General features: G+C 48.6%; 1 protein-coding gene across 6 annotated transcripts in view; it reads left to right on the top strand.

The window, feature by feature from the left end:
• The window catches only part of TRMT12 (tRNA methyltransferase 12 homolog), a 207,657-nt gene that overhangs the window by 119,574 nt on the left and 60,429 nt on the right, over window positions 1-27,654 (top strand). For all 6 annotated transcript variants that reach the window (XM_063936960.1, XM_063936965.1, XM_063936963.1 and 3 more), the window contains one exon: window positions 7,643-7,841. In XM_063936960.1, the coding sequence (XP_063793030.1) occupies window positions 7,643-7,841 (199 nt within the window). The remainder of the gene's footprint in view (window positions 1-7,642; window positions 7,842-27,654) is intronic.

Genomic DNA, 27,654 nt, shown 5'->3' with positions numbered 1-27,654 from the left:
TGCGGTTTTGGAATATTTAGAATCCACCCATGCTGTCGTAGAAATACTTGAGATAGTGCTACTCCGACCTCCAACTGTTCTCTGGACCTTGCCCTTATCAGGATATCGTCCATTTTCTTTGAAGAAGAATCATCATTTCGGCCATTACCTTGGTAAAGACCCGGGGTGCCGTGGACAATCCAACCGGCATCGTCTGAAACTGATAGTGACAGTTCTGTACCACGAACCTGAGGTACCCTTGGTGAGAAGGGCAAATTGGGACATGGAGGAAGCATCCCTGATGTCCCGGGACACCATATAGTCCCCTTCTTCCTGGTTCGCTATCACTGCTCTGAGTGACTCCATCTTGATTTGAACCTTTGTATGTAAGTGTTCAAATATTTCAGATTTAGAATAGGTCTCACCGAGCCGTCTGGCTTCAGTACCACAATATAGTGTGGAATAATACCCCTTTCCTTGTTGTAGGAGGAGTACTTTGATTATCACCTGCTGGGAATACAGCTTGTGAATTGTTTCCAATACTGCCTCCCTGTCGGAGGGAGACGTTGGTAAAGCAGACTTCAGGAACCTGCGAGGGGGAGACGTCTCGAATTTCCAATCAGTACCCCTGGGATACTACTTGTAGGATCCAGGGGTCCTGTACGGCCCCAGCGTCATGCTGAGGACTTGGCAGAAGCGGTGGAGGGCTTCTGTTCTTGGGAATGGGCTGCCTGCTGCAGTCTTCTTCCCTTTCCTCTATCCCTGGGCAGATATGACTGGCCTTTTGCCCGCTTGCCCTTATGGGGACGAAAGGACTGAGGCTGAAAAGACGGTGTCTTTTTCTGGTTAGATGTGACTTAGGGTAAAAAAGGTGGATTTTCCAGCTGTTGCCGTGGCCACCAGGTCCGATGGACCGACCCCAAATAACTCCTCCCCTTTATACGGCAATACTTCCATGTGCCGTTTGGAATCTGCATCACCTGACCACTGTCGTGTCCATAAACATCTTCTGGCAGATATGGACATCGCACTTACTCCTGATGCCAGAGTGCAAATATCTCTCTGTGCTCTATAGTCAATAAAATACTGTCCCTGTCAAGGGTATCAATATTTTCAGTCAGGGAATCCGACCAAGCCACCCCAGCACTGCACATCCAGGCTGAGGCGATAGCTGGTCGCAGTATAACACCAGTATGTGTGTATATACTTTTTAGGATATTTTCCAGCCTCCTATCAGCTGGCTCCTTGAGGGCGGCCGTATCTGGAGACGGCAACGCCACTTGTTTTGATAAGCGTGTGAGCGCCTTATCCACCCTAAGGGGTGTTTCCCAACGCGCCCTAACTTCTGGCGGGAAAGGGTATACCGCCAATAATTTTCTATCGGGGGAAACCCACGCATCATCACACACTTCATTTAATTTATCTGATTTAGGAAAAACTACATGTAGTTTTTTCACACCCACATAATACCCTTTTTTGTGGTACTTGTAGTATCAGAAATATGTAACACCTCCTTCATTGCCCTTAACATGTAACGTGTGGCCCTAAAGGAAAATACGTTTGTTTCTTCACCGTCGACACTGGAGTCAGTGTCCGTGTCTGTGTCTATGTCGACCGACTGAGGTAAATGGGCGTTTTAAAGCCCCTGACGGTGTTTGAGACGCCTGGACAGGTACTAATTTGTTTGCCGGCCGTCTCATGTTGTCAACCGACCTTGAAGCGTGTTGACCTTATCACGTAATTCCTTAAATAAGCCATCCATTCCGGTGTCGACTCCCTAGAGAGTGACATCACCATTACAGGCAATTGCTCCGCCTCCTCACCAACATCGTCGTCATACATGTCGACACACACGTACCGACACACAGCACACACACAGGGAATGCTCTGATAGAGGACAGGACCCCACTAGCCCTTTGGGGAGACGGAGGGAGAGTTTGCCAGCACACACCAAAACGCTATAATTATACAGGGACAACCTTTATATAAGTGTTTTCCCTTATAGCATCTTAATATATAATCATATCGCCAAATAAGTGCCCCCCCCCCTCTCTGTTTTAACCCTGTTTCTGTAGTGCAGTGCAGGGGAGAGCCTGGGAGCCTTCCCACCAGCAGTTCTGTGAGGGAAAATGGCGCTGTGTGCTGAGGAGATAGGCCCCGCCCCCTATTCCGGCGGGCTCTTCTCCCGGTTTTTCTGAGACCTGGCAGGGGTAAAATACATCCATATAGCCTCAGGGACTATATGTGATGTATTCTTTTTAGCCAGAAAGGTATTAACATTGCTGCCCAGGGCGCCCCCCCCAGCGCCCTGCACCCTCAGTGACCGCCGGTGTGAAGTGTGCCTGAGCGCAATGGCGCACAGCTGCAGTGCTGTGCGCTACCTCATGAAGACTGAAAAGCCTTCAGCCGCCGGTTTCTGGACCTCTTCTTACTTCGGCATCTGCAAGGGGGTCGGCGGCGCGGCTCCGGTGACCCATCCAGGCTGTACCTGTGATCGTCCCTCTGGAGCTAGTGTCCAGTAGCCTAAGAAGCAAATCCATCCTGCACGCAGGTGAGTTCACTTCTTCTCCCCTAGGTCCCTCGTTGCAGTGAGCCTGTTGCCAGCAGGACTCACTGAAAATAATAAAACTATCAAAACTTTTACTCTAAGCAGCTCTTTATGAGAGCCACCTAGATTGCACCCTGCTCGGACGGGCACAAAAACCTAACTGAGGCTTGGAGGAGGGTCATAGGGGGAGGAGCCAGTGCACACCACCTGATCCTAAAGCTTTTACTTTTGTGCCCTGTCTCCTGCGGAGCCGCTATTCCCCATGGTCCTGACGGAGTCCCAGCATCCACTAGGACGTCAGAGAAAAGCCATTCAAAAACTGTTACAGACCCAGGTCATTGTTCCAGTTCCACCTCATCTACAAAACAAGGGATACTATTCCATCTTGTTTGTAATTCCAAAACTAGACAGTTCGGTAAGACCAATTCTGAATCTAAAGTCATTGAACCCATACTTAAGAGTGTTCAAGTTCAAGATGGAGTCTCTGAGAGAGGTGATCTCAGGTCTGGAAGAGGGGGAATTCCTAGCATCTGTGGATGTCAACGATGCTTACCTTCACATTCCAATCTGGCCACCTCATCAGTAGTGTTCACTCTAGCTTCCTTTTGCGGGGCGCTGCGCCCTGCCCCTTTTCTGCGTGTCAGAAACGCGCCCTGCCCGTTTGTGCCCGCCCTGCTAATTAGTAAAGGACTGCCGCGCCGAGCCGTGCTGTCACTCCTCCCCGCCGCATCTGTCACTCCTCTCCGCAGTGCTGTCACTCCTCCCCGCCGCATCTGTCACTCCTCTCCGCCGCGCTGTCACTCCTCCCCGCCGCATCTGTCACTCCTCTCCGCCACGCTGCCACTCCTCCCCGCCGCATCTGTCACTCCTCTCCGCCACGCTGCCACTCCTCCCCGCCGCGCTGTCACTCCTCCCGCCGCTGCTTCAGGCTTGTTGCGCTCACAGCTCTCTGCAATACTGTAGGCTGCTGGTGAGATGAGGAGGGCTGGGTTTGCCTCTCCCGCCGAGGCAAACCCAGCCCTCCTCTGTGTACATGACCCTACATAAGAGGATGCCGGGTAGGATCAGTGTGGCGCCCATTTTCATCCAGTTCCGCGATGTGTGAGGGGGGACACCAGTGCGATCACTCCTGCAGCATCAGCCCCCAGTAAGTTGTATTGACACACAAACATCATATAAGACTAGTGCTGCCACACTACGCTATTTATCCTACTGTATATAGGTCGCCTGGTGCCCCTTTAGTTTTAATCTGGCAGCACTCAACTAATCTTATTGTGACACATTACCTATGAATTACAAATGAATGTGTAAGAGATCTAAGTCCTAACAAACTGCTGGTTTCTTCTACTGGAGACAATGGTGACTGTGATTTTTTTTTTCCTAATGGCCATACAGTTTTTGGCAATGTATCTGTAGCTGCAGAAAACATTATGATAGCATTGGGAAATCATACACCCTTTATACAATCTAATAACTGATGTAACCTATTAGGCTTCAGATGTGAGAGTATATCCCCTGCTTGTTTACCCTGGAGAGCTCCCAGTTTCTAAACGGCACTGATATATTCTGAAGTGTCTCAATAGAGTTTATATAGTTTAATGAACTATATAAACTCTATTGAGACACTTAATAAATAAACTGGCAGCACATGAATGTTATATAAACCATCCTGGGACACCTTCGCTTCATTCTGACAGCACATTTAACTTAAAATGTGCTGTCAGATTGAAGCGAAGGTGTCCCAGGATGGTTTATAAGATACAATGTGCTGCCAGTTTAATACACCTGCATACATATTACAGTATGTACATCATTTTGCCCTTCTAAATTAAAATGTGCCCTCCCGAATCAAAAATGTGCCCTCCCGAATCAAAAATGTGCCCTCCCCAAGGTCAGCACCCTGCCCTAAAAAATTCCTAGAGTGAACACTACATCAGGCTCATCTATGGTTTGCATTGCAGGACTGTCACTACCAGTTTCAGGCCCTGCCATTTGGTCTCTCCATGGCACCGTGGGTGTTCACCAAAGTGATGGCAGAGATGATGATACTACTCCGCAGACAGGGAGTGAACATTATTTCTTACCTGGACGATCTTCTTCGTCCAGGGAGCAGTTGTTGGAGAACATTGGTCTCATGTCCAGATTACTCCTGGATCCTGGGTGGATGCTGAACCTACCAAAATCTCACCTAGAACCAACGCAGAAGCTTCATTTCCTGGGAATAATACTGGACACAGAGTCTTAGAAAGTGTTCCTTCCCTTGGAAAAGGCAATTGTGATCCAGTGGATGGTTCGTGCTGTCTTGAAGCCAACCCGAATCTCTGTACATCTGTGCATCCACCTTCTGGGGAAAATGTTGGCTTCTTACAAAGCAATTCCGTACAGAAGGTTTCATGCAAGAACCTTCCACCTGGATCTGTTGGACAAATGGTCCGGATCGCATCTTCACATGCATCAGAGGATTTGTCTGTCGCCAAAAGCCAGGATCTCCCTCCTGTGGTGGCTTCAAACTTGGGGGGGGTCGAAGGTTCAGGATTCAGAATTAAATTCTTCTGACTACAGACGCAAAAGTTGGGGTGCAGTCACTCAGGGGGTGCAGTTTCAAGGAAGATGGTCAAGTCAGGAAAGAGTTCTTCCAATAAACATCCTGGAACTCGGGGCTATCTACAACGCCCTTCTGCAGACCTCATCTCTTCTTCAGAATCGGGTCATTCAAGTCCAGTTGGACAATGTGACAGCGATGACTTACATCAACCGACAGGGTGGAACGAAAAGCAGAGCCGCAATGTCAGAGGTGTGAAGAATCCTCTGGGCGGAAAAACACGCCATGGCGTTGTCGACTATCTTCATTCCGGGAGTAGACTACTGGGAAGCAGATTTCCTCAGCAGACACGACCTGCATTCGGGGGAGTGGGGCCTCCACCCGGAGGTGTTCCAGTGGCTGACGCGTCGGTGGGGTTATCCACAAATCGTCATGATGGTTTTTCGACTCAACAAGAAGCTCAAGCGGTATTGTTCCAGGTCGAGGGACCCACAAGCTGTAGCGGTCGACTCCCTGACAACTCCATGGGCCTACCGACTGGTGGTGTACTTGTTTCCTCCCATTCCTCTGATCCCAAAAATTCTCAAAAGAATAAAAAGGGAAAGAGTTCAAGCAATTTTCATTGCTCCGGACTTGCCGCGAAGGGCTTGGTATGCGGATCTTCTCGAGATGCTAATCTAAGACCCGTGGCCTCTGCCTCTTCGATAGGATCTTCTGCAACAGGGCCTGTTCGTTTATCAAGACTTACCACGGCTACGTTTGACGGCATGGAAGTTGAACGGCTGATTCTGGCCAGGAGGGGGATTCCTGACACGGTCATCTTGACTATGATCCAAGCCAGGAAGGGGGAACGTCTAAACATTACCATCGTATCTGGAAGAAATATGTCTCTTGGTGTGAGCGTAGACAATATTCTACGGTGGAATTTCATCTGGGACGTTTCCTGCTTTTTCTGCAGTCGGAAGTTGTTGTGGACCTACGCCGAGGCTCCATAAAAGTTCAAATTTCAGCCTTGTCTATTTTCTTTCAGAAACAGTTGTCTTCTCTCCCTGAGCTTCAGATGTTCTTGTAGGGTGTTCTTCATATCCAACCTCCCTTTGTGCCTCCCACGGCACCTTGGGATCTTAATTTGGTTCTGAAATTCCTCCAATCAGACTGGTTTGAACCGTTACAGGAGGTAGACGTAAAATATCTTACATGGAAGACCATCACACTGTTCGCCTTGGCTTCGGCAAGGCGCATATTGGAGCTGGGGGCATTGTCTCACAAGAGCCCCTACTTGATTTTCCATAAGGACAGAGCTGAACTCAGGACTCGTCAGCAATTCCTTCCTAAGGTGGTGTAGGCGTTTCATATCAACCAGCCAATTGTGGATCCGGTTGTTACTGACACCTCTGCTACTTCAAAGTCTTTGGACATTGTGTAAGGGCTTTGAAGGTATATGTAAAGCAAACTGCTCGTCACAGGAAATCGGACTTGCTGTTCGTTCTTTATGATGACAAATTGGGTGTCCTGCTTCTAAGCAGTCAATTGCACGTTGGATCAGGCTAACTATCAGGCATGCTTATTCCACGGCAGGCTAGCAGATTCCAAAATCTGTACAGGCCCACTCTACTAGGTCGGTGGGTTCCTCTTGGGCGGCTGCCCATGGTGTCTCGGCATTACAGCTCTGCCGAGCAGCTACTTGGTCAGGTTCGAACACGTTTGCCAGGTTTTACAAGTTTGATACCTTGGCCTCTGAGGACCTTCAGTAATTGGTCAATCTTTTCTGCAGGAACCTCAGCACTCTCTCACCGGTTTGGGAGCTTTGGTACTTCCCCATGGCACTAAATGGATTCCCAGTATCCCCTATGACGTAAGAGAAAATAGGATTTTAATTACCTACTGGTAAATCCTTTTCTAGTAGTCCGTAGGGAATACTGGGTGCCCGCCCGGTGCTTCGTTCTTCCTGCACTTACTTGTTTAAGTACTGTTGTTTAGTTCAGCCGTTGCTGTTCCTGTTTTCAAGTTTGGTTAGCATGGCTTTCCTCTTTTTCTGGTTGTGCTGGTTCGAAATCTCACCACTTTCTTTATCTGTTTCCTTCTCTCGAAGTATGTCCATCTCCTCGGGCACAGTATCCTAGACTGAGTCTGGTAGGAGGGGCATAGAGGAAGGAGTGAGCACAAGTTATCAAACCTCTATAGTGCCCATGGCTCCAAGTGGAGCCATCTATACCCCATGGTACTAAATGGATTCCCAGTATCCCCTACGGACTACGAGAAAAGGATTTACCAGTAGGTAATTAAAATCCCATTATCACCATTATGGAATAGGATAAGCGCAGTAAGATGGAGCACGCCGGCTGCGATAAGCTGATTTTTCGGGAGATAGGTGCGATAACCATAGCCGTGATCGCGGATCGCATTATCGCGGCTAATTGGATACACCCCTAAGACTATAATGTTTCTTGAAATGTTCTGGTTTTGTTTTCCTTTTATTGAGGGATAACTGTATGTTGTTGGTTGGTTAGTTTGTTAGTTTTTAATTTTAAAATATTGTAAAATGTGACCTGAGCTTATTATTTGTATTCCAGAATCCTGTGCTTTCCAAAAGGGCTAGAGTTCAGTCTCCAGCCCAGAAATTACGTGTGGACCTATATGAGCTTTTGGAACGCTATGGAGTATTTTGGGGACGGGATTTGGAACGTGACCTTCCTCACTCCTGGCAGCAACATGGCGATCTAGTTGTCCTGAGTGAAGACTGTTTTTGTGACCCTGTATGGAAACAGCTAGGTGATTATAAATACAAACTGTTAATAAACAGTGTTAGACTAGTTAATAGTTAATCAGAAAACAAACTTTTTTTTTTATATCAAGTAGATTTTAATGTGAGAGCAAAACATACATTTCAGCATTAAACAACACAACAGGAATATAATCAATGAACAGGTGGCTGAAAGGTCAGTGTGAATACAGATACAAAAAGTTTCTCCGAAGAAGTAATAGAGAAAGAAAAAAGTATAATATGTTAACGTGTAATCTAGAGATTTGGAAAATAAGTAAGAAGACGGGTTTCGTAAAGCAGGAAGATGTAAAATCAAGAAGAGGAGTGAGCTCGCAGAGTTCCGAGCTGTAAAGGAGACAGTAAATATTTGGCGGGACAGATGTGTAAAGTAGGAAGGAAGGGTAGGATAGAAAGAAGTAATCAAAAGATGTAAAAGAAAGAAGAAAAAGTAAAGTTTTGCCGTGCGTCGGAGGCCTGAGAAATAAAAAGAGAATAAGGGAAGGGGTGGGAAGAGAAAGAAAAAAGAAAAAAAAAAGGGGGGGGGAAGGGTTAGGGGGAAAGGTAGTAGTTATAGGATGGGACCCGGAATTAATTCAGTCCTGGGAGGGGTTGGTCGTGATACCTATACCAGGGAAGCCAGGTACAGTGGAATTTTTGGACTGTGTTGTGTTGTAGACTAGTAATGTATTCCATGTTTGCGACAAACCAGATTCTGTTCATTAGTGCCTGACGATTGGGGGCATCGGGGTTCTTCCAGTTACATGCTATTTGCTATTTGGCTGCGCACGAGATAAAGAGGGTCCATTTTTTCGAGTCTTTAGAGACGTGGTCGGGTGGAGAGCAGAGAAGAAAGTTAGCGGGCGAAAGAGGCACCGGAAAGTCAATTAGTTGAGAAAAGAGCGTGCGGATCATCGCCCAGTATTGAGCTATGACCGGACAGGTCCACCAAACGTGATAAAACGTGCCCACTTGACCGCAGTTCCTCCAGCAAAGGTTGGAGGTATCAGGATAGATCCTGTGCAGCCGATCTGGCACCAGGTACCATCTCGTGTATATTTTGTATGAGTTTTCACGTGTAGCTACGTTGATGGAGCTTTGTGAGATCGCGGTGCGAATTGTGTTCCAACCCTCTTCTCCGAGGTGTTGCCCGAGATCTGCTTCCCACGCTAACTCGTGCGGTTCGAGGGGGGGCGATTCAGGGTTGAGGATAGATTTATAGAGAAAAGAGATAGTGCCCCTCTCCGTGGGATTGTAAATGCAGTATCTTTCAAGAGGTGAGGGAACCGGTAATGGGAATGTTAAGTGTAGAGAAGAGAGAAAGTGGCGAATTTGAAGATATTGGTAAAACAGAGAATTAGGTAAGTCATATGTGCTTTTCAAATCGGCAAATGATTTAATGGCGTGTTTCCCTGTGAAGTGATGAATTCTAGTAGCACCAGCAGAGATCCAACAGCGGGCCATTCCTTGGGAGAGCCCCGGGGGAAATGCTGGATTGTTCCAGATGGGAGTCAGAGGGGAGGGTTGGGTGGCCAATTTAAATTTTTTATTCAGGTTCCTCCAATGTTTAAGTGTCAACTCTATCGTGGGTGAAGGACAGGGAAGTTGGGAGCATTGTTGTCCAGAGAGCCAAGGCAAGTATGAGATTAAAGGAACTCCCATCAGATCACTCTCCAGGTCTACCCACCTTTTAGTATGCTTTGGGGCGTGCCAGGCAACCATTTGGCTCAGCCTAGTCGCATCGTAATAACGCTGAAGGATGGGAAGGCCTAGGCCGCCGTTCCGGGAATGTTTGGCTAAGATATCCCGGCGGATTCTGGGTTTTTTATGATTCCAAATGAATTTACACAGAGAAGATTGAAGGGTATTAAGAATCTGAGGGGGGATCGGAATTGGGAGCGTTTGAAATAAGTACAGGAGTCTGGGGAGGGCGTTCATTTTTATTGCGTTGATTCGTCCCACCCACGAGAGGAAGTAGGATTCCCATTGATGAATATCTCTAAGGATAGAAGCGATGAGCGGGGGGTAGTTGGCTCTGTAAAGGGAACTGTAAGATTTGGTGATAGAAACCCCTAAATATTTAAGCGAATGTCTGCGCCAGGAGAAGTCAAAATTATTTTGTAGGTGAGATTTAGTTGTTTTGGAGATGTGTAAGGAGAGGGCTTTGGATTTTGTCTGGTTAATCTTGTAACCCGAGAGGTTGCCATATGTGGATAGCTCTTGGAAGAGATTCGGAAGGGAGATAGTCGGGTTTGTCAAAGTTAAAAGTATATCGTCGGCGAAGAGGGAGATGGTGTACTGGGTGTGATTGATACGTATCCCTGAAATGTCAGGGTTGGCCCGGATGCGATTCGCGAGGGGTTCAATAATAAGTGCGAATATGAGGGGAGATAATGGACATCCTTGTCGGGTTCCATTTGAAATTTTGAAGGGGTCAGATAATAACCCGTTAGAATGTACCGATGCTGAGGGGTTATGATATAAGGCCTGTATGGCCTGAAGAAATTTACCTTGAAAGCCAAAACGTTGTAGAGTGAGTTGCATGAAAGGCCATGAGACCCTGTCGAAGGCTTTCTCCGCGTCCAGGGCGAGCGCCAAGGCTGGGATCTTGTGGAGGTTAATGTGGTGAATGATGTCGACAACGCGTCTAGTATTGTCAAGAGCCTGTCTAGACGGGACAAAGCCTACCTGGTCAGGGTGTATGAGCGAAGGAAGAATAGGATTAAGTCTAGATGCCAATACTTTAGCGAAGATTTTCAAATCGGAGTTCAGAAGGGATATAGGCCGATAGTTAGAAAGAAGCTGGGGGTCTTTACCGGGTTTTGGAAGCACGGTAATGATAGCCTTAGTAGTGTGGGAGTGGAAGGGGGACCCGTCCAGAATCAGATTAAATACTGTAGTGAGGTGAGGAAGTAGTGCGGGCTGAAAAGTTTTGTAGTAGGACATCGGAAAGCCGTCCGGACCTGGGGCTTTGGACGGCTTCTGACATTTGATAGCGAGGTCGATTTCTTCAGGGGTGATAGGTTGATCGAGGCCCGAAGAGGTGTTTGAGTCGATACAGGGAAGGTCAGAAGATGCTAAGTAATCAGAAGTCGTGGGGTGGGTCGAGTTCAGGGAAGATGAAGTGTCAGGCAGATTGTAAAGCCGCTCGTAGTAATTCTTGAAAAGAGAGTTAATAGTCGCTGGGTTGTATTGGAGGGAGCCGTTGTCGTCTTTAATGGCCGGGATAGCAGTGTGCGCCTTCCGGGCTCTCAATCTGCTGGCCATTAGCTTATCAGCTTTGTTACTCTTTTCATAGAATCTTTGCTTTAACCAGCGGAGAGAGCACTCAGTTTTTTCAGCCAGTAAAGCGTTCAGTGCTGCCCTGACCGACAAGAGTTGTGTGTAGAGAGAACGCGAGGGCCGTCGTTTATGTAGGGTTTCCAGATTATGGAGCTCAACTGTGAGAGACGATATCTTTTGCTTATGTTCCCGGTTCCTATGCGATGCATAGCTGATGATGTGGCCTCTAATGACAGCCTTGTGGGCTTCCCAGATTAATGGGGTGCATGAGGAATCAGTAATATTTAGGGGAAAATATTCAGCGATAGCTAGATTAATTTTCTCTGACGTCCTAGTGGATGCTGGGGACTCCGTCAGGACCATGGGGATTAGCGGCTCCGCAGGAGACAGGGCACAAAAATAAAGCTTTAGGATCAGGTGGTGTGCACTGGCTCCTCCCCCTATGACCCTCCTCCAAGCCTCAGTTAGGTTTTTGTGCCCGTCCGAGCAGGGTGCAATCTAGGTGGCTCTCCTAAAGAGCTGCTTAGAAAAAGTTTTTAGGTTTTTTATTTTACAGTGAGTCCTGCTGGCAACAGGCTCACTGCAACGAGGGACTTAGGGGAGAAGAAGTGAACTCACCTGTGTGCAGGATGGATTGGCTTCTTAGGCTACTGGACACCATTAGCTCCAGAGGGATCGAACACAGGCCCAGCCATGGAGTCCGGTCCCGGAGCCGCGCCGCCGACCCCCTTGCAGATGCCGAAAAGTGAAGAGGTCCAGAAACCGGCGGCAGAAGACTTTTCAGTCTTCATGAGGTAGCGCACAGCACTGCAGCTGTGCGCCATTGTTGTCACACACTTCACACCAGCGGTCACGGAGGGTGCAGGGCGCTGCAGGGGGCGCCCTGGGCAGCAATGAGAATACCTTGTTCTTGCTAAAAAATACATCACATATAGCCCCTGGGGCTATATGGATGTATTTAACCCCTGCCAGGTCTCAGAAAAACGGGAGAAGAAGCCCGCCGAAAAGGGGGCGGGGCCTATTCTCCTCAGCACACAGCGCCATTTTCCCTCACAGAAATGCTGGTGGGAAGGCTCCCAGGCTCTCCCCTGCACTGCACTACAGAAACAGGGTTAAAACAGAGAGGGGGGGCACTAATTTGGCGATATGATTATATATATTAAGATGCTATAAGGGAAAAACACTTATAAAGGTTGTCCCTGTATAATTATAGCGTTTTGGTGTGTGCTGGCAAACTCTCCCTCTGTCTCTCCAAAGGGCTAGTGGGGTCCTGTCCTCTATCAGAGCATTCCCTGTGTGTGTGCTGTGTGTCGGTACGTGTGTGTCGACATGTATGAGGACGATGTTGGTGAGGAGGCGGAGCAATTGCCTGTAATGGTGATGTCACTCTCTAGGGAGTCGACACCGGAATGGATGGCTTATTTAAGGAATTACGTGATAATGTCAACACGCTGCAAGGTCGGTTGACGACATGAGACGGCCGGCAAACCAATTAGTACCTGTCCAGGCGTCTCAAACACCGTCAGGGACGTTAAAACGTCCTTTTACCTCAGTCGGTCGACACGGACACTGACTCCAGTGTCGACGGTGAAGAAACAAACGTATTTTCCTTTAGGGCCACACGTTACTTGTTAAGGGCAATGAAGGAGGTGTTACATATTTCTGATACTACAAGTACCACAAAAAAGGGTATTATGTGGAGTGTAAAAAAAAACTACCTGTAGTTTTTCCTGAATCAGATAAATTAAATGAAGTGTGTGATGATGCGTGGGTTTCCCCCGATAGAAAATTATTGGCGGTATACCCTTTCCCGCCAGAAGTTAGGGCGCGTTGGGAAACACCCCTTAGGGTGGATAAGGCGCTCACACGCTTATCAAAACAAGTGGCGGTACCGTCTCCAGATAGGGCCGCCCTCAAGGAGCCAGCTGATAGGAGGCTGGAAAATATCCTAAAAAGTATATACACACATACTGGTGTTATACTGCGACCAGCGATCGCCTCAGCCTGGATGTGCAGCGCTGGGGTGGCTTGGTCGGATTCCCTGACTGAAAATATTGATACCCTTGACAGGGACAGTATTTTATTGACTATAGAGCATTTAAAGGATGCATTTCTATATATGCGAGATGCACAGAGGGATATTTGCACTCTGGCATCAAGAGTAAGTGCGATGTCCATATCTGCCAGAAGTTGTTTATGGACACGACAGTGGTCAGGTGATGCAGATTCCAAACGGCACATGGAAGTATTGCCGTATAAAGGAGAAAAAGACAACGTCTTTTCAGCCTCAGTCCTTTCGTCCCCATAAGGGCAAGCGGGTAAAAGGCCAGTCATATCTGCCATGGGATAGAGGAAAGGGAAGAAGACTGCAGCAGGCAGCCCATTCCCAGGAACAGAAGCCCTCCACCGCTTCTGCCAAGTCCTCAGCATGACGCTGGGGCCGTACAAGCGGACTCAGGTGCGGTGGGGGGGGTCGTCTCAAGAGTTTCAGCACGCAGTGGGCTCACTCGCAAGTGGACCCCTGGATCCTACAAGTAGTATCCCAGGGGTACAGATTGGAAATTCGAGACGTCTCCCCCTCGCAGGTTCCTGAAGTCTGCTTTACCAACGTCTCCCTCCGACAGGGAGGCAGTAGTGGAAACAATTCACAAGCTGTATTCCCAGCAGGTGATAATCAAAGTACCCCTCCTACAACAAGGAAAGGGGTATTATTCCACACTATATTGTGGTACTGAAGCCAGACGGCTCGGTGAGACCTATTCTAAATCTGAAATATTTGAACACTTACATACAAAGGTTCAAATCAAGATGGAGTCACTCAGAGCAGTGATAGCGAACCAGGAAGAAGGGGACTATATGGTGTCCCGGGACATCAGGGATGCTTACCTCCATGTCCCAATTTGCCCTTCTCACCAAGGGTACCTCAGGTTCGTGGTACAGAACTGTCATTATCAGTTTCAGACGCTGCCGGTTGGATTGTCCACGGCACCCCGGGTCCTTACCAAGGTAATGGCCGAAATGATGATTCTTCTTCAAAGAAAATGGACGATCTCCTGATAAGGGCAAGGTCCAGAGAACAGTTGGAGGTCGGAGTAGCACTATCTCAAGTAGTTCTACGACAGCACGGGTGGATTCTAAATATTCCAAAACCGCAGCTGTTTCCGACGACACGTCTGCTGTTCCTAGGGATGATTCTGGACACAGTCCAGAAAAAGGTGTTTCTCCCGGAGAAGAAAGCCAGGGAGTTATCCGAGCTAGTCAGGAACCTCCTAAAACCAGGAAAAGTGTCAGTGCATCATTGCACAAGGGTCCTGGGAAAAATGGTGGCTTCTTACGAAGCGATTCCATTCGGCAGATTTCACGCAAGAACTTTTCAGTGGGATCTGCTGGAAAAATGGTCCGGATCGCATCTTCAGATGCATCAGCGGATAACCCTGTCTCCAAGGACAAGGGTGTTTCTTCTGCGGTGGCTGCAGAGTGCTCATCTACTAAAGGGCCGCAGATTCGGCATTCAGGACTGGGTCCTGGTGACCACGGATGCCAGCCTGAGAGGCTGGGGAGCAGTCACACAGGGAAAAAATTTCCAGGGAGTGTGATCAAGTCTGGAGACTTCTCTCCACATAAATATACTGGAGCTAAGGGCAATTTACAATGTTCTAAGCTTAGCAAGACCTCTGCTTCAAGGTCAGCCGGTATTGATCCAGTGGGACAACATCACGGCAGTCGCCCACGTAAACAGACAGGGCGGCACAAGAAGCAGGAGGGCAATGGCAGAAACTGCAAGGATTCTTCGCTGGGCGAAAAATCATGTGATAGCACTGTCAGCAGTGTTCATTCCGGGAGTGGACAACTGGGAAGTAGACTTCCTCAGCAGGCACGACCTCCACCCGGGAGAGTGGGGACTTCATCGGGAAGTATTCCACATGATTGTGAACCGTTGGGAAAGACCAAAGGTGGACATGATGGCGTCCCGCCTGAACAAAAAACTGGACAGGTATTGCGCCAGGTCAAGAGACCCTCAAGCAATAGCTGTGGACGTTCTGGTAACACCGTGGGTGTACCAGTCGGTGTATGTGTTCCCTCCTCTGCTTCTCATACCCAAGGTACTGAGAATTATAAGACGTAGAGGAGTAAGAACTATACTCGTGGCTCCGGATTGGCCAAGAAGGACGTGGCACCCGGAACTTCAAGAAATGCTCACAGAGGACTCATGGCCTCTGCCGCTAAGAAGGGACTTGCTTCAGCAAGTACCAGGTCTGTTCCAAGACTTACCGCGGCTGCGTTTGACGGCATGGCGGTGGAACGCCGGATCCTAAGGGAAAAAGGCATTCCGGAAGAGGTCATTCCTACCCTGGTCAAAGCCAGGAAGGAGGTGACCGCACAACATTATCACCACATGTGGCGAAAATATGTTGCGTGGTGTGAGGCCAGGAAGGCCCCACGAAGAAATTTCAACTCGGTCGATTCCTGCATTTCCTGCAAACAGGAGTGTCTATGGGCCTCAAATTGGGGTCCATTAAGGTTCAAATTTCGGCCCTGTCAATTTTCTTCCAGAAAGAATTGGCTTCAGTTCCTGAAGTCCAGAAGTTTGTCAAGGGAGTATTGCATATACAACCCCCTTTTTGTGCCTCCAGTGGCACTGTGGGATCTCAACGTAGTTCTGGGATTCCTCAAATCACATTTTAAACCGCTCAAATCTGTGGATTTGAAATATCTCACATGAAAAGTGACCATGCTGTTGGCCCTGGCCTCGGCCAGGCGAGTGTCAGAATTGGCGGCTTTGTCTCACGAAAGCCATATCTGATTGTCCATTCGGACAGGGCAGAGCTGCGGACTCGTCCCCAGTTTCTTCCTAAGGTGGTGTCAGCGTTTCACCTGAACCAGCTTATTGTGGTACCTGCGGCTACTAGGGACTTGGAGGACTCCAAGTTGCTAGATGTTGTCAGGGCCCTGAAAATATAGGTTTCCAGGACGGCTGGAGTCAGGAAAACTGACTTGCTGTTATCCTGTATGCACCCAACAAACTGGGTGCTCTTGCTTCTAAGCAGACGATTGCTCGTTGGATTTGTAGCACATTTCAACTTGCACATTCTGTGGCAGGCCTGCCACAGCCTAAATCTGTCAAGGCCCATTCCACAAGGAAGGTGGGCTCATCCTGGGCGGCTGCCCGAGGGGTCTCGGCAATACAACTCTGCCGAGCAGCTACGTGGTCGGGGGAGAACACGTTTGTAAAATTCTACAAATTTGATACCCTGGCTAAAGAGGACCTGGAGTTCTCTCATTCGGTGCTGCAGAGTCATCCGCACTCTCCCGCCCGTTTGGGAGCTTTGGTATAATCCCCATGGTCCTGACGGAGTCCCCAGCATCCACTAGGACGTCAGAGAAAATAAGATTTTACTTACCGATAAATCTATTTCTCGTAGTCCGTAGTGGATGCTGGGCGCCCATCCCAAGTGCGGATTGTCTGCAATACTTGTACATAGTTATTGTTACAAAAAAATCGGGTTGTTATTGTTGTGAGCCGTCTGTTCAGAGGCTCTTACGTTTGTCATACTGTTAACTAGGTTCAGATCACAAGTTGTATGGTGTGATTGGTGTGGCTGGTATGAGTCTTACCCGGGATTCAAAATCCTTCCTTATTGTGTACGCTCGTCCGGGCACAGTATCCTAACTGAGGCTTGGAGGAGGGTCATAGGGGGAGGAGCCAGTGCACACCCCCTGATCCTAAAGCTTTATTTTTGTGCCCTGTCTCCTGCGGAGCCGCTAATCCCCATGGTCCTGACGGAGTCCCCAGCATCCACTACGGACTACGAGAAATAGATTTATCGGTAAGTAAAATCTTATTTTTTCTTGGAACTTAGGGATTTTCAAAAGTGTCTTGTTTAATCGCCAGTTGGGGCAGGTTGTCGGAGTATCGAGAATGTCAAAAGTGGCGGTGATGATGGAATGGTCTGACCATGGGTTGGTGATAATAGATGAATCTGTGACGTGTTTAGAGACCAGGGTGCCGCAGAGAAAAAGATCGATTCGGGAGTCTGATTGGTGTGGAATCGAGAAGGTGTAGTCCCTAGCTGTGGGGTTGAGGGCCCGCCAAACATCGAAGAGGCCAGATTCGTGGATATGGTTGTTTAAGGATCGTGTGGATGAATCACGTTGTGAGCGGGAATGGCCAGAAGATCTATCTAAGTCGGTGTCTGGGACGGTGTTAAAGTCTCCCGCCAATATTAAGTAACCTTTTCGGACTTTCGTCAAGTCTGTGAAAAAATAATTGAAAAAGGAGGGTTGCCCGAAGTTGGGAGCGTAGACAGTGGCGATCGTGCATTCCAAATGTCCCAGTGTGCCCGTCAAGATGACATAGCGTACGTCAGTGTCCGTGTGAGTCAAATGTAGTGTAAATGGGACTGTGGAGTGGATCAAGATGGCCACCCCGTTGTGCTTCGATTGGCTTAAGGAATAAAAGGCTGTCGGGTAGCGTTTGGTGGATAGGGTCGGATGTTGCCGAGATTTAAAATGAGTTTCCTGGATAAACACTATTCCCGCTTTGAGAGACTGGAGAGATCGAAACGGGGACGAACGTTTCTGAGGGGTATAGAGGCCCTTAGCGTTCAGAGACGCCAGGACCAAGGGCATCTTGAATGTTTCCGAGAAAGGGGGGGTGGGGGAGTAATGAGGAGAGATGCGGGAAAGAGAGAGAGAGGAAAAAAGGAGAGAGAAAAATAAATAAATAATTAAAAATAAATAAATAACTAAAAAGCGAACAAAAAAAGGGGGGGGGGGGAGACGAAGAAAGGGCCCCGACTCGACGGAGGAGAGAGAAGGAAAGAGAGGAGAAAAAAAAAGGAAGAATAGGTACTGTAGGGTGGTGTCGGGGGGAGGAGTCTATGCAGGGGTTCCTTACGACCAGCGAGAAGGAACAGGCACAGAGAGTAGGATCAAAGGATCCGGAGTGGGGGAGTGTCGGATAGAGACCGTGCTCCCTCCACAAGGGGGAAAGGGTGAGGGAGGCGGGCTCAGAGGTTAGAGAGCAATGGTGCGAACTTGTGTGGTATGTAAAGGTAGTGGGGGAACACGTCCCTCCAGTGGTGGTCTATGCGGAATTTGCATTAGAGGCCGTGAGGTTAAAGAATCAATACGTGGGAGACATAGCGAAAAGGCAGCGTGCAGAGTGCAACGTTAGGTACATGACGAGCAGTACTGCAGTAAGATGAACAACAGAGTTACTAGAAATCCTATCTATCCTGGTGTGCATGCATGACTATAGATTATGCACTAGCGGCAATTACGCGGCAGTGAGCGCCGAGTGTGTAGTGTTTATAAAATAGAATTAGCTGCAGACCTATGGATCGCAGAGCTGAAAAAACGTGCTGGGAGAAAAAAGGGCAGACAATGTGCAGTAGACAGTCAGTAACAACCAGGGTGTGATAAACTGAAACTAATCAAACAAGCTACATAGCATCTATAGCAGTATAACGAGTAGAATGTTCATATGACCGCGGGTGCAGAAGTGTTTAGGTTGGCCGAGAGTTGGGAATCGGCCCAGGCGGGGGGTCGGAGTCCTCCAAGTGAGACAGAAAGTCCCCCCCTTCCCTCGGGTCTTTGATGACGATTGTTTTGCCGTTATAGTCAACCAGGAGTTTGAAGGGGAATCCCCAGCGGTATCGAATCCCGCGGAGCGCGGAGGTTAGGTCCCGGAGTTCCCTTCTCTTAAGTATTGTAGAGGGAGCTAGATCCTGGAAGAACTGAAGCTTGGAGTCCTCGAACAATATATGTGGTTTACCCCGAGTCGGGAGGAGAACCAGTTCCTTATCTTTGAAACTGAGGAAGCGCATGATAACGTCCCTAGGAGGATCGCCGTCACGAGGCCTAGGTCGGAGGGCTTTATGAGCCCTCTCCAAGGGCAGCTCCCGGGGGCCCACACTTGGGACAAGAGTGGAGAACAGCCTTTGTAAATATGCTTCGAGGGCCGCTGGGAGAATAGACTCAGGGATATTGCGGATTCGGAGATTGTTTCTCCTTTCGCGATTTTTCAAATCCTCATTTTTGGCACGCAGCTCCGAAATATCTTGGATAAGGTGATCGATATCCCTGACAGTTTCTATGTGATCCTTCTGAAGTATGTCCTGTCTGGATTCAAATTTGGAGGTTCTGGAAGACAGAGAGGAGATATCCGATCTGATCGAAGAGACCGCACCGTCCAACTTGGATTCCATCGATTCTTTAAAGTCCATTATGAGCGATTTCAAGGCTAAGATATCTTCTTTGGTCGATAGGACAGGAGAGGGGGATGGGTCGTCTTTATCTGATGAGGATAGGCTAGGAGAGGGAGGGCCTGAGGGCGAGGAGGGTTTGTCATTCTTGTCGTTTTTAGTGAAATGTTGGGAGATATCCGTCACCGCACGTTTTCTTGTATTCGGGTTGGACTTAGACATGATTGCACCCTGGCAGGTGGGTTGGAGTAAGGAACGGTTAAACAAAGCACTGGAGAGAAATTTCTGGAGCGAATCCACCAAACAGTCAGAGAAAGAACCACTGGAGGGCTGAGTTACGGTGCGATCAGTGGGGCATGAGGATGATTAAGTGTCGTAGGCAGCCACGGGACTCCTTAGCAGTGCCGCGCGCCAAACCACTCTCCGCTGGGTGGCCGCTGAGGGGCTAGGAACCACACGAGTCCTTCCTGGCGGTGGAGGTCCGGGCACATATGGTTCGGAGGGTCAGGGAGCGAAGGCCATCTACCCCTCTCAGCAGCAGGGGGCTCCGGACGTATTAAAGACGGCGCTCCTCTATGGTGATTGATGACAGGTCGCGGATCGGCAGAAGCAGCAATTGAAATGAGGGAGGCGAACACCTCTCTTGGGGATCTCGGTCTACCGCTCGTGCAGTGCAGGTCGGGGAGGACCGCTGCTGACCAGCAGACACAGCTGTGTTCAATAAAAAGGCAGCGGTGGTATTAGCGGCACTCCAATGCCGTAGGCGGGTGCCAGGGATACCTAGGCTTTTGGAGTGGGAGCCTCAGTGCAGCTGAAATTGGGGTCGCAGCTTCCAGGGGGTAAGCGGACCGCAATCCGCGGGAGCTCCTCCAGTGCTCCCCGATTTCTGCAGGTTCCGCCTAGATTCAGCCACGGAGGTTATGGGGGTGGGAAGATATGTAGAGGACAGGGGTGAGGAGTATGCGTTGCCCCAACTGAGTGGGCGAAGCAATCGGGGAGACCCAGGCGTAGCAGGCCCACAAGGGTACCTCTCAGATGGGGGCCGCCCGTGGGGGTGCGAGGAACGTGCAGGCTGCGTTCGGTCACTAGCGGCTGGGAGACCCTCTGCAGTGCCTCTCACCGGTGTCCGCGTGCTGGATGCTGTGGGCCGGGAATCAATGTCTGGGGGGTGCCTAGTATATGGGCTAGCCTCTGCTGCCCACACAGTGCGCTTACCTCCCACTGCTGAGACCTCCGATCCACATCCCCAGCCCCGCCGGGCTCCATGTCGGGCCACAGAAATAGGGTTGTGATATGAGCCAGGAGGTGAGGATGTCTCTCCCCGTCAACGCGGTCCGGAGCGCAGCGTTCGGCGGAGGAAGCTACCAGTCGCAAGATGGCGTGTGTCCGTCCGGCACAAGGAAAGGAGAGAGCCGTGGCAGCCGCGAGGGGCTAAAGCAGGAGGAGGAGTGCAGCGTCTTCAGCGGTGAGAGCCTCGGGGAACGTTCTGGATGCCGCCGGGTCACGGAGGGGTTAGAGCGTGGCTGGGGGAGATAGGACAGCTGAAAGTCTTGTTATTAGCAGGAGCCCCTGAAGTACACGTCTGATCCTAATGGCTGCTAAACCACGCCCCCCAGAAAACAAACTTTTTAACAATGAGTCACACTTGTCACCAGCATGTATGTTAAAACTGGCAACAGCAAGTGGTGCTCATCGTTTGGTTTGAGGGGGTCCGCAATGATAAGAAAATATATATTACTCTCACTGGCATGAATGTTGACATAACTTTTTCTTTTAAAATTCAAAATGAAAACCACTTGAAAATGATGGGTAAGGGACTTCAAGCCCCCATATCTCCTCCAAAATTGCAATTCAGAAGATGGGGTCACCCTCATCTTTAAAACTAGATTCCCCAAGTTATTGCCTTGTGATAAAACAGATTATCAGACATCAACCCTCTACGCTACAGAAAATTAAAGGGAGTCCAGAGATGGGATAAAATTTTCTCCCAACCTTGCATCTAGAAATTCAGCATATTTGAAAGAAAGATCCCCTCTTTCAAATGATAGAACCCCCTTAGTGTTTATTGTCTGGTGATCAGCTTACACCTACAGTATAATTGAACCTGTAGATGTTGGGGCACCCACATTTGAATGAGAGGAGACCTGTTTTGAAGTATTTGGACTCTTAGTAGCTATTGTCAAACAAAGGATATATTTTCTGCGCTAAGATTAAAGGGGTGCAGCTAATCACCAGGTCACCACAAACCTAAATACACGTACATACAAAAAAGATGTGAATTGCGCTCCCCAATTAAGGTATATGTCACCCAGAATAATGTCCGTGATATTCTTGCAGAATATCACGGACATTATTCTGGGTGACATATACCTTAATTGGGGAGCGCAATTCACATCTTTTTTGTATGTCTTAGTAGCTATTGTATGGTGATCATCAGACATATATCGGCGGAAGAACACTAATGCCCATAATTGCACCTCCACACATGTGGTCACACACATTAGAAAGAGAAGATTCTCTATCTAAAATTGTGTCCTTTTAGCAGTTATTGTCTGGTGATCACCTACGATAACCCAGACTTTGTCATCCAGGGCTACAGGAAAATGTGGTTTCTGCAGCAGGATACATTGGCTTCCACAGGAAAATATCGGAGTGTAGAGTGGATCTTGATCCAGAGGCACCAACAGGCTAAAGCTTTAGGCTGTCCCAGGATGCATTGGGGCCTCCCCTATAAACACCACCTACAGACACTGAGAGCTCAGCTTCGAGTTGGTGCCTACAGCAGCAGGTCACCTAACAGGAGGGCTGCACTGGGCAGCCCTGAAAAAGCTTTTCTAAGAAGATTTCTTCAACTGGGCTGTCAGCGCTGTATGTCAGGGTGACACTTCAGCACTGCAACTCCATCACCTCCCAAGCGGCGTCGCATACTCCCATGGCTCAGTTCCCGGGTACTTGTGGCGGAGACGCTCCAGCTTAGGCACACAGTCGCAGACCCTCTCCTGGATCGCATGGCAGCTACGGGGAGGAGGTAAGAGGGTCTCCCAGGCCATTAAATAGCGTTACGTACGAGACCTAGAAAGACGGGTCACGGCACTGGCATGGACACTGTCACTGAGCAGTGTTTTCAGTTATATAAGAAAACACACTGCTCCTTTCACACAGCACGGCCCCTGCCTGGCTGCCGGGTTGCAGCCGGAAACATCCACTGAAAGGTCCGACTGCCGTGCCGGGGCCGTGCCATCCTTATAGGCAGTGAACCGAGTGTGTGAAGTAATGCGCACACCATTAAACACGGCTCAAAGCCGTTGTGTGTGAAAGACACTGTCGGATTGCAAAAAGCCAGACAAAGTTTGTCCGGCTTTTTGCCATCCGGCGAAAACCCGTGTGTGTGAAACAGCCTTAAGAGTAAAGGTGGGGTGTACTAACGCCCCATTTAATAAGGCTCTGTAGTACGAGCGGTGGAAGTCCAGCATAAGGGAACCGGCGCTTGACCTGTAGCCCTTCCCCCGGCCCAGAGCGTCATCTCCAAATAGATTTCCCGCCCTGGAGCTGCCTCACACTTTCCCCTTATTCCCTGACATAGATGCTGGGGGCCATTTTATGAGCATAGCTACTACTAGTCTCTCTGGGATTGTAGGGCAAGGTCTCCCTTGTAAAGCTGCCTGTATACAGCGCTGTGACTTTACAAACACTTGAGTATTCTACATGTCTTTATACAGACGCGTTAGTTAAGAAAGAGTGTACCTGTTACAGAATATATTGTGCGAGTATTCAGATATATATCTCCGGTCTAAGACTGCGCTGATATATATATATATATATATATATATATATATATATATATATATGACATTGGAAAGGCTCGGCACTCACTTGTGGGAAGTAGATTACTTGCTGTGGTGCCATCCAGGGAATAAAATTCCTGTAACAGTGCTAGAGAATGGCGGCACTCAGCAGACTCTTTCAAAGATGCAAAAAAGCCTTTTATTATGGACCATAATAAAAGGCTTTTTTGCATCTTTGAAAGAGTCTGCTGAGTGCCGCCATTCTCTAGCACTATATATATATATATATATATATATATATATATATATATATTACAGTGCAGCTTTATTTTGATAATAATTTCTGCATTGCCTATGATTGTGTGTTCCCTGCATCTGCTGTGTGGTTTCACTCTTAGTGTTTCCCAGATATAGCTGTCACTATATTCTGTACCCTAAGAGGCTAGGTGCATCTGGGCCTGCTAATATAGTGCGTCACAGTATTTATCCAATACGTATATTCTACTGTGTACTGATTTAATCTCAGGTATTGTACTTAGGCAATATCATGCTAATTCGCTCTGTTGTTGCATTCTCACACAATGTCTAACAGAAAGGGCAGTAAATCAGTGGAAGGTCCTGCATCATGTAGAACATGCTCCAGGGATTCACCAGAGGGAAAATGTTATTTAACAGTCTGTGTTCTAATTGTCATACGCCTCTCAGTCAGTCCTCAGCTCCTGCACCTGCAATGGAGCCACTGGGCTGCGTTCACCAACCTACTGGGTACTCTGGTGGAACGCCTAGCGACCCCTATGGAACCACGATGCCACTGCCACCTCACATTGTCTCTATGGTTAATCCGCTTGGGCGGAAAATTTGTCTAACCAAACTGCAGCAAATGAGTCAGTCTCTGGTTAGACAGAAACTTATACCAGGTCACTACGTGTCTCTGGGTCCTCTAAGCGGGCTGCTTCCTCCTCACAATCTAAATACCTCTCTGTTGTCTCATCTGAAGAGGAGGGGTAGCATACGGTCCTGTCAGAAACTGAATCCTGTGTTACTGATGAGGATTCTCCCTTGCAGATTGATGTCTCTGCTTTAGTGGAGGCTACTAAGCATATCCTTCAAATCACTGATGATGAGGATTCCACTACTGTGGCAAAATTTAAACAGCAGAAGGTGGTTAAAACTATATTACCCCATTCTGATCATCCTGTGGACATCAGATGGGAACCCTGGTCTAATCCAGGGAAGAAATTCCCTCTGCCAAAACGGGTCTTGGCTCGCTATCCTCTCCCTGCAGAGTTATGTAACAAATGGGAAACTCCACCACGGTGGATTCTCACGTCGCCCGCCTTGTGGTGTAGTCCATTGCCTGTCACCACTGTCACCTCACTGTAGGAACTGACAGATAAGAGTGTGGAGGGATGCCTGAAATCTATATGCTCCCTTACTGGAGCCATTCATAGACCTACTATAGCTGCCTCTTGGGCTGCAATAAGGCGTGGGTTCAGGCATTAAAGGAAGAGCTGCCCGAAGATATATCTGACATATCAGCAATACCTATCTCACAATACCACCGCTGCCTATTAGAGGAGGCGTCCTCTGAGGCGGGTGTATTGGCAGCCAAGGCGTCAACCACGTCTGTCCTGGCTCGCCGCATGCTGTGGTTGAGGTCATGGAAAGTGGACCTGGACTCCCCTTCACTGGAGACATTATGTTTGGGTAAGATCTAAATAAAATAGTGTCTGAAATAGCAGCTGCTAAGATGGCTTTTTCTCTTACGTCCTAGAGGATGCTGGGGACTCCAAAAGGACCATGGGGTATAGACGGGATCCGCAGCAGCTTGGGCACACTAAAAAGACTTTGACTGGGTGTGAACTGGCTCCTCCCTCTATGCCCCTCCTCCAGACCTCAGTTAGACTTTGTGCCCAGGAGTGACTGGACACACACTAAGGGAGCTCTACTGAGTTTCTCTGGAAAAAGACTTTTGTTAGGTTTTTTATTTTCAGGGCGACCTGTTGGCTACAGGCTCCCTGCATCGAGGGACTGAGGGGAGAGAAGTCAGACCTACTTCTGCTTAGTTAAGGGCTCTGCTTCTTAGGCTACTGGACACCATTAGCTCCAGAGGGTTTGATCACTTGGTTCGCCTAGCTGCTTGTTCCCGGAGCCGCGCCGTCACCCACCTCACAGAAGACAGAAGCCGGGTGAGTATGAGAAGAACCGAAGACTTCAGACGGCAGAAGATTTCAGTAACGGAGGTACAGCGCAGCGGTAGTGCTGCACTCCATGCTCCCACACATACCACTAACGGCACTCACAGGGTGCTGGGGGGGGCCTGGGCAGCAGTTACTGAAGTATTGGAGACTGGTAAAAGTGATATTCGGTACCCGGGCACCGTATAGCAGGCAAAACAGAGAAAAATTGACAAAAAAGGCAGCAGGATTCAACCGTGGATATCACCAATCCACAAATATATCCATAGAAGAAAAAAGGATTCCTGCGCACTTTTCTAGGATATTTTGAATTTACAAATGTATATAAAAGTCCAAAATAAAGTTCAGTCAATATGTAGTTAAACAGTTCCAATAGGTAAAAACCTTTTTCAGTGTATCCCACCAAAGTCGCATATACGACTGAAGGAACCAGAAAAACATTGTGAATTAAGTGATTGCTATCATCATCCGTTTGGTGGGATACACTGAACAGGTTTTTACCTATTGGAACTGTTTAACTACATATTGACTGAACTTTATTTTGGACTTTTATATACATTTGTAAATTCAAAATATCCTAGAAAAGTGTGCAGGAATCCTTTTTTCTTCTACCGTATAGCAGACCCTCGCCAGTATAAAAAATTCAAATTCAGGCAGGACTGAAGCGCGCCGGGAAGGGGCGGGGCTTAGTCGCACAGCTCACCAGCGCCATTTTCTTCTCTCCACAGCCGCTGCAGAGAACGTTGGCCCGGACCTCCAGGCTCCTCACACGTAAAAGGGAGCAAAACGGGGGGGGCACACATTTTTTGGTGCTTTTCTTATTATTGGTACAGCGCTGCTGACATATATTAGTGTGGTGTAATATATGGGCGCTGGGGTGTGAGCTGGCATACTTCCTCTGTGTTTCTCTCTCTGGGCTTCCCTGTAGGCTGTCCCCTTTATTGGCCAGTGTGGGTGTCGGTACTTCGTGTCGGCATGTCTGAGGCTGAGTGTTTCTCCCCGGAGGAAGTTACTGGGGGCGCAGAAAAGGAGCTGGAAATGGCTCTGTCGACACAGTCGACTACTGATTGGGTTGCTATGTTGAGTACACTTAATGCTAATGTTGCTTTGTTGTCTAAGAGGTTGGATAAATCTGATTCTCAGACACAGACATGGAGAAAATCCATGGAGGATGCCTTGGCTCAGGTGCAGACCCCCTCAGGGTCACAAAAACGTTCATTTACCCAGATGGTGATACAGATGCCGACACGGACTCAGATTCCGATGTCGATTTTAATGAGGCTACTTTACACCCAAGGGTAGTTAAGAGTATTCAGTACATGATTGTGGCTATTAAAGATGTTTTACATATTTCTGACAAACCTGCAGTTCAGGAAACAAGGATTTGCCTAGTTAAAGGGAAAAAACCTGAGGTGAAGTTTCCCCCTTCTCATGAAATGAATGCTCTTTGTGAAAAAGCTTGGGAGTCGCCGGACAAGAGGTGGCAGATTCCCAAGAGAATTTTTATGGCGTATCCTTTCCCCTCTGATGACAGGGAAAAATGAGAGTCGTCTCCGAATGTCGACAAGGCTCTATCCCGTTTGTCCAAGAAGGTGGCGCTTCCGTCCCCAGACATGGCTGCTCTCAAGGATCCGGCGGATCGCAAGCTGGAAACGTCTTTGAAGGCCATTTTCGTTAATACGGGTGCATTGCTCAGACCTGCTTTGGTGTCGGTATGGGTGAGTAGTGCTATTGCTAAATGGAATGATAATTTAGCTTCTGATATGGATACCCTTGATAAAGATAATATTATTTTGACTCTTGGTTATATCAAGGACGCTGCAGATTACCTAAAGGATGCGGCGAGGGATGTTGGCCTCTTGGGATCAAGAGCCAATGCCATGGCGGTCTCGGCCAGGAGGGCGCTGTGGATCCATCAATGGAATGCTGATGCCAACTCCAAGAAAAATATGGAAGCTCTCCCCTTCAAAGGTAGTGTCTTGTTTGGTGACGGCCTGGTTGACCTGGTGTCTACCGCGACTGCGGGTAAGTCATCTTTTCTTCCTTATGTTCCCACACAACAGAAAAAGGTACCCCATCAGCAGATGCAGTCCTTTCGACCTAATAAATACAAATGAGGAAAAGGCTTGTCCTTCCTCGCTTCAAAGGGTAGAGGAAGGGGAAAGAAGTCGCCTTCAGGATCAGGCACCCAGGACCAAAAGTCCTCCCCCGCCTCTACCAAGTCCACCGCATGACGCTGGGGCTCCCCTGCGGGAGTCCGGGCCGGTGGGGGGTCATCTCCGGATCTTCAGTCAGGTCTGGGTTCAATCAGCCCTGGATCCTTGGGTCTTAGACATAGTGTCTCAGGGGTAC

Source organism: Pseudophryne corroboree, chromosome 8 (assembly GCF_028390025.1).
Source record: "Pseudophryne corroboree isolate aPseCor3 chromosome 8, aPseCor3.hap2, whole genome shotgun sequence".
NCBI lineage: Eukaryota > Metazoa > Chordata > Amphibia > Anura > Myobatrachidae > Pseudophryne > Pseudophryne corroboree.
The sequence above is the reverse complement of the archived record's forward strand: the minus strand, read 5'-3'. Positions and strand labels throughout refer to the sequence as shown.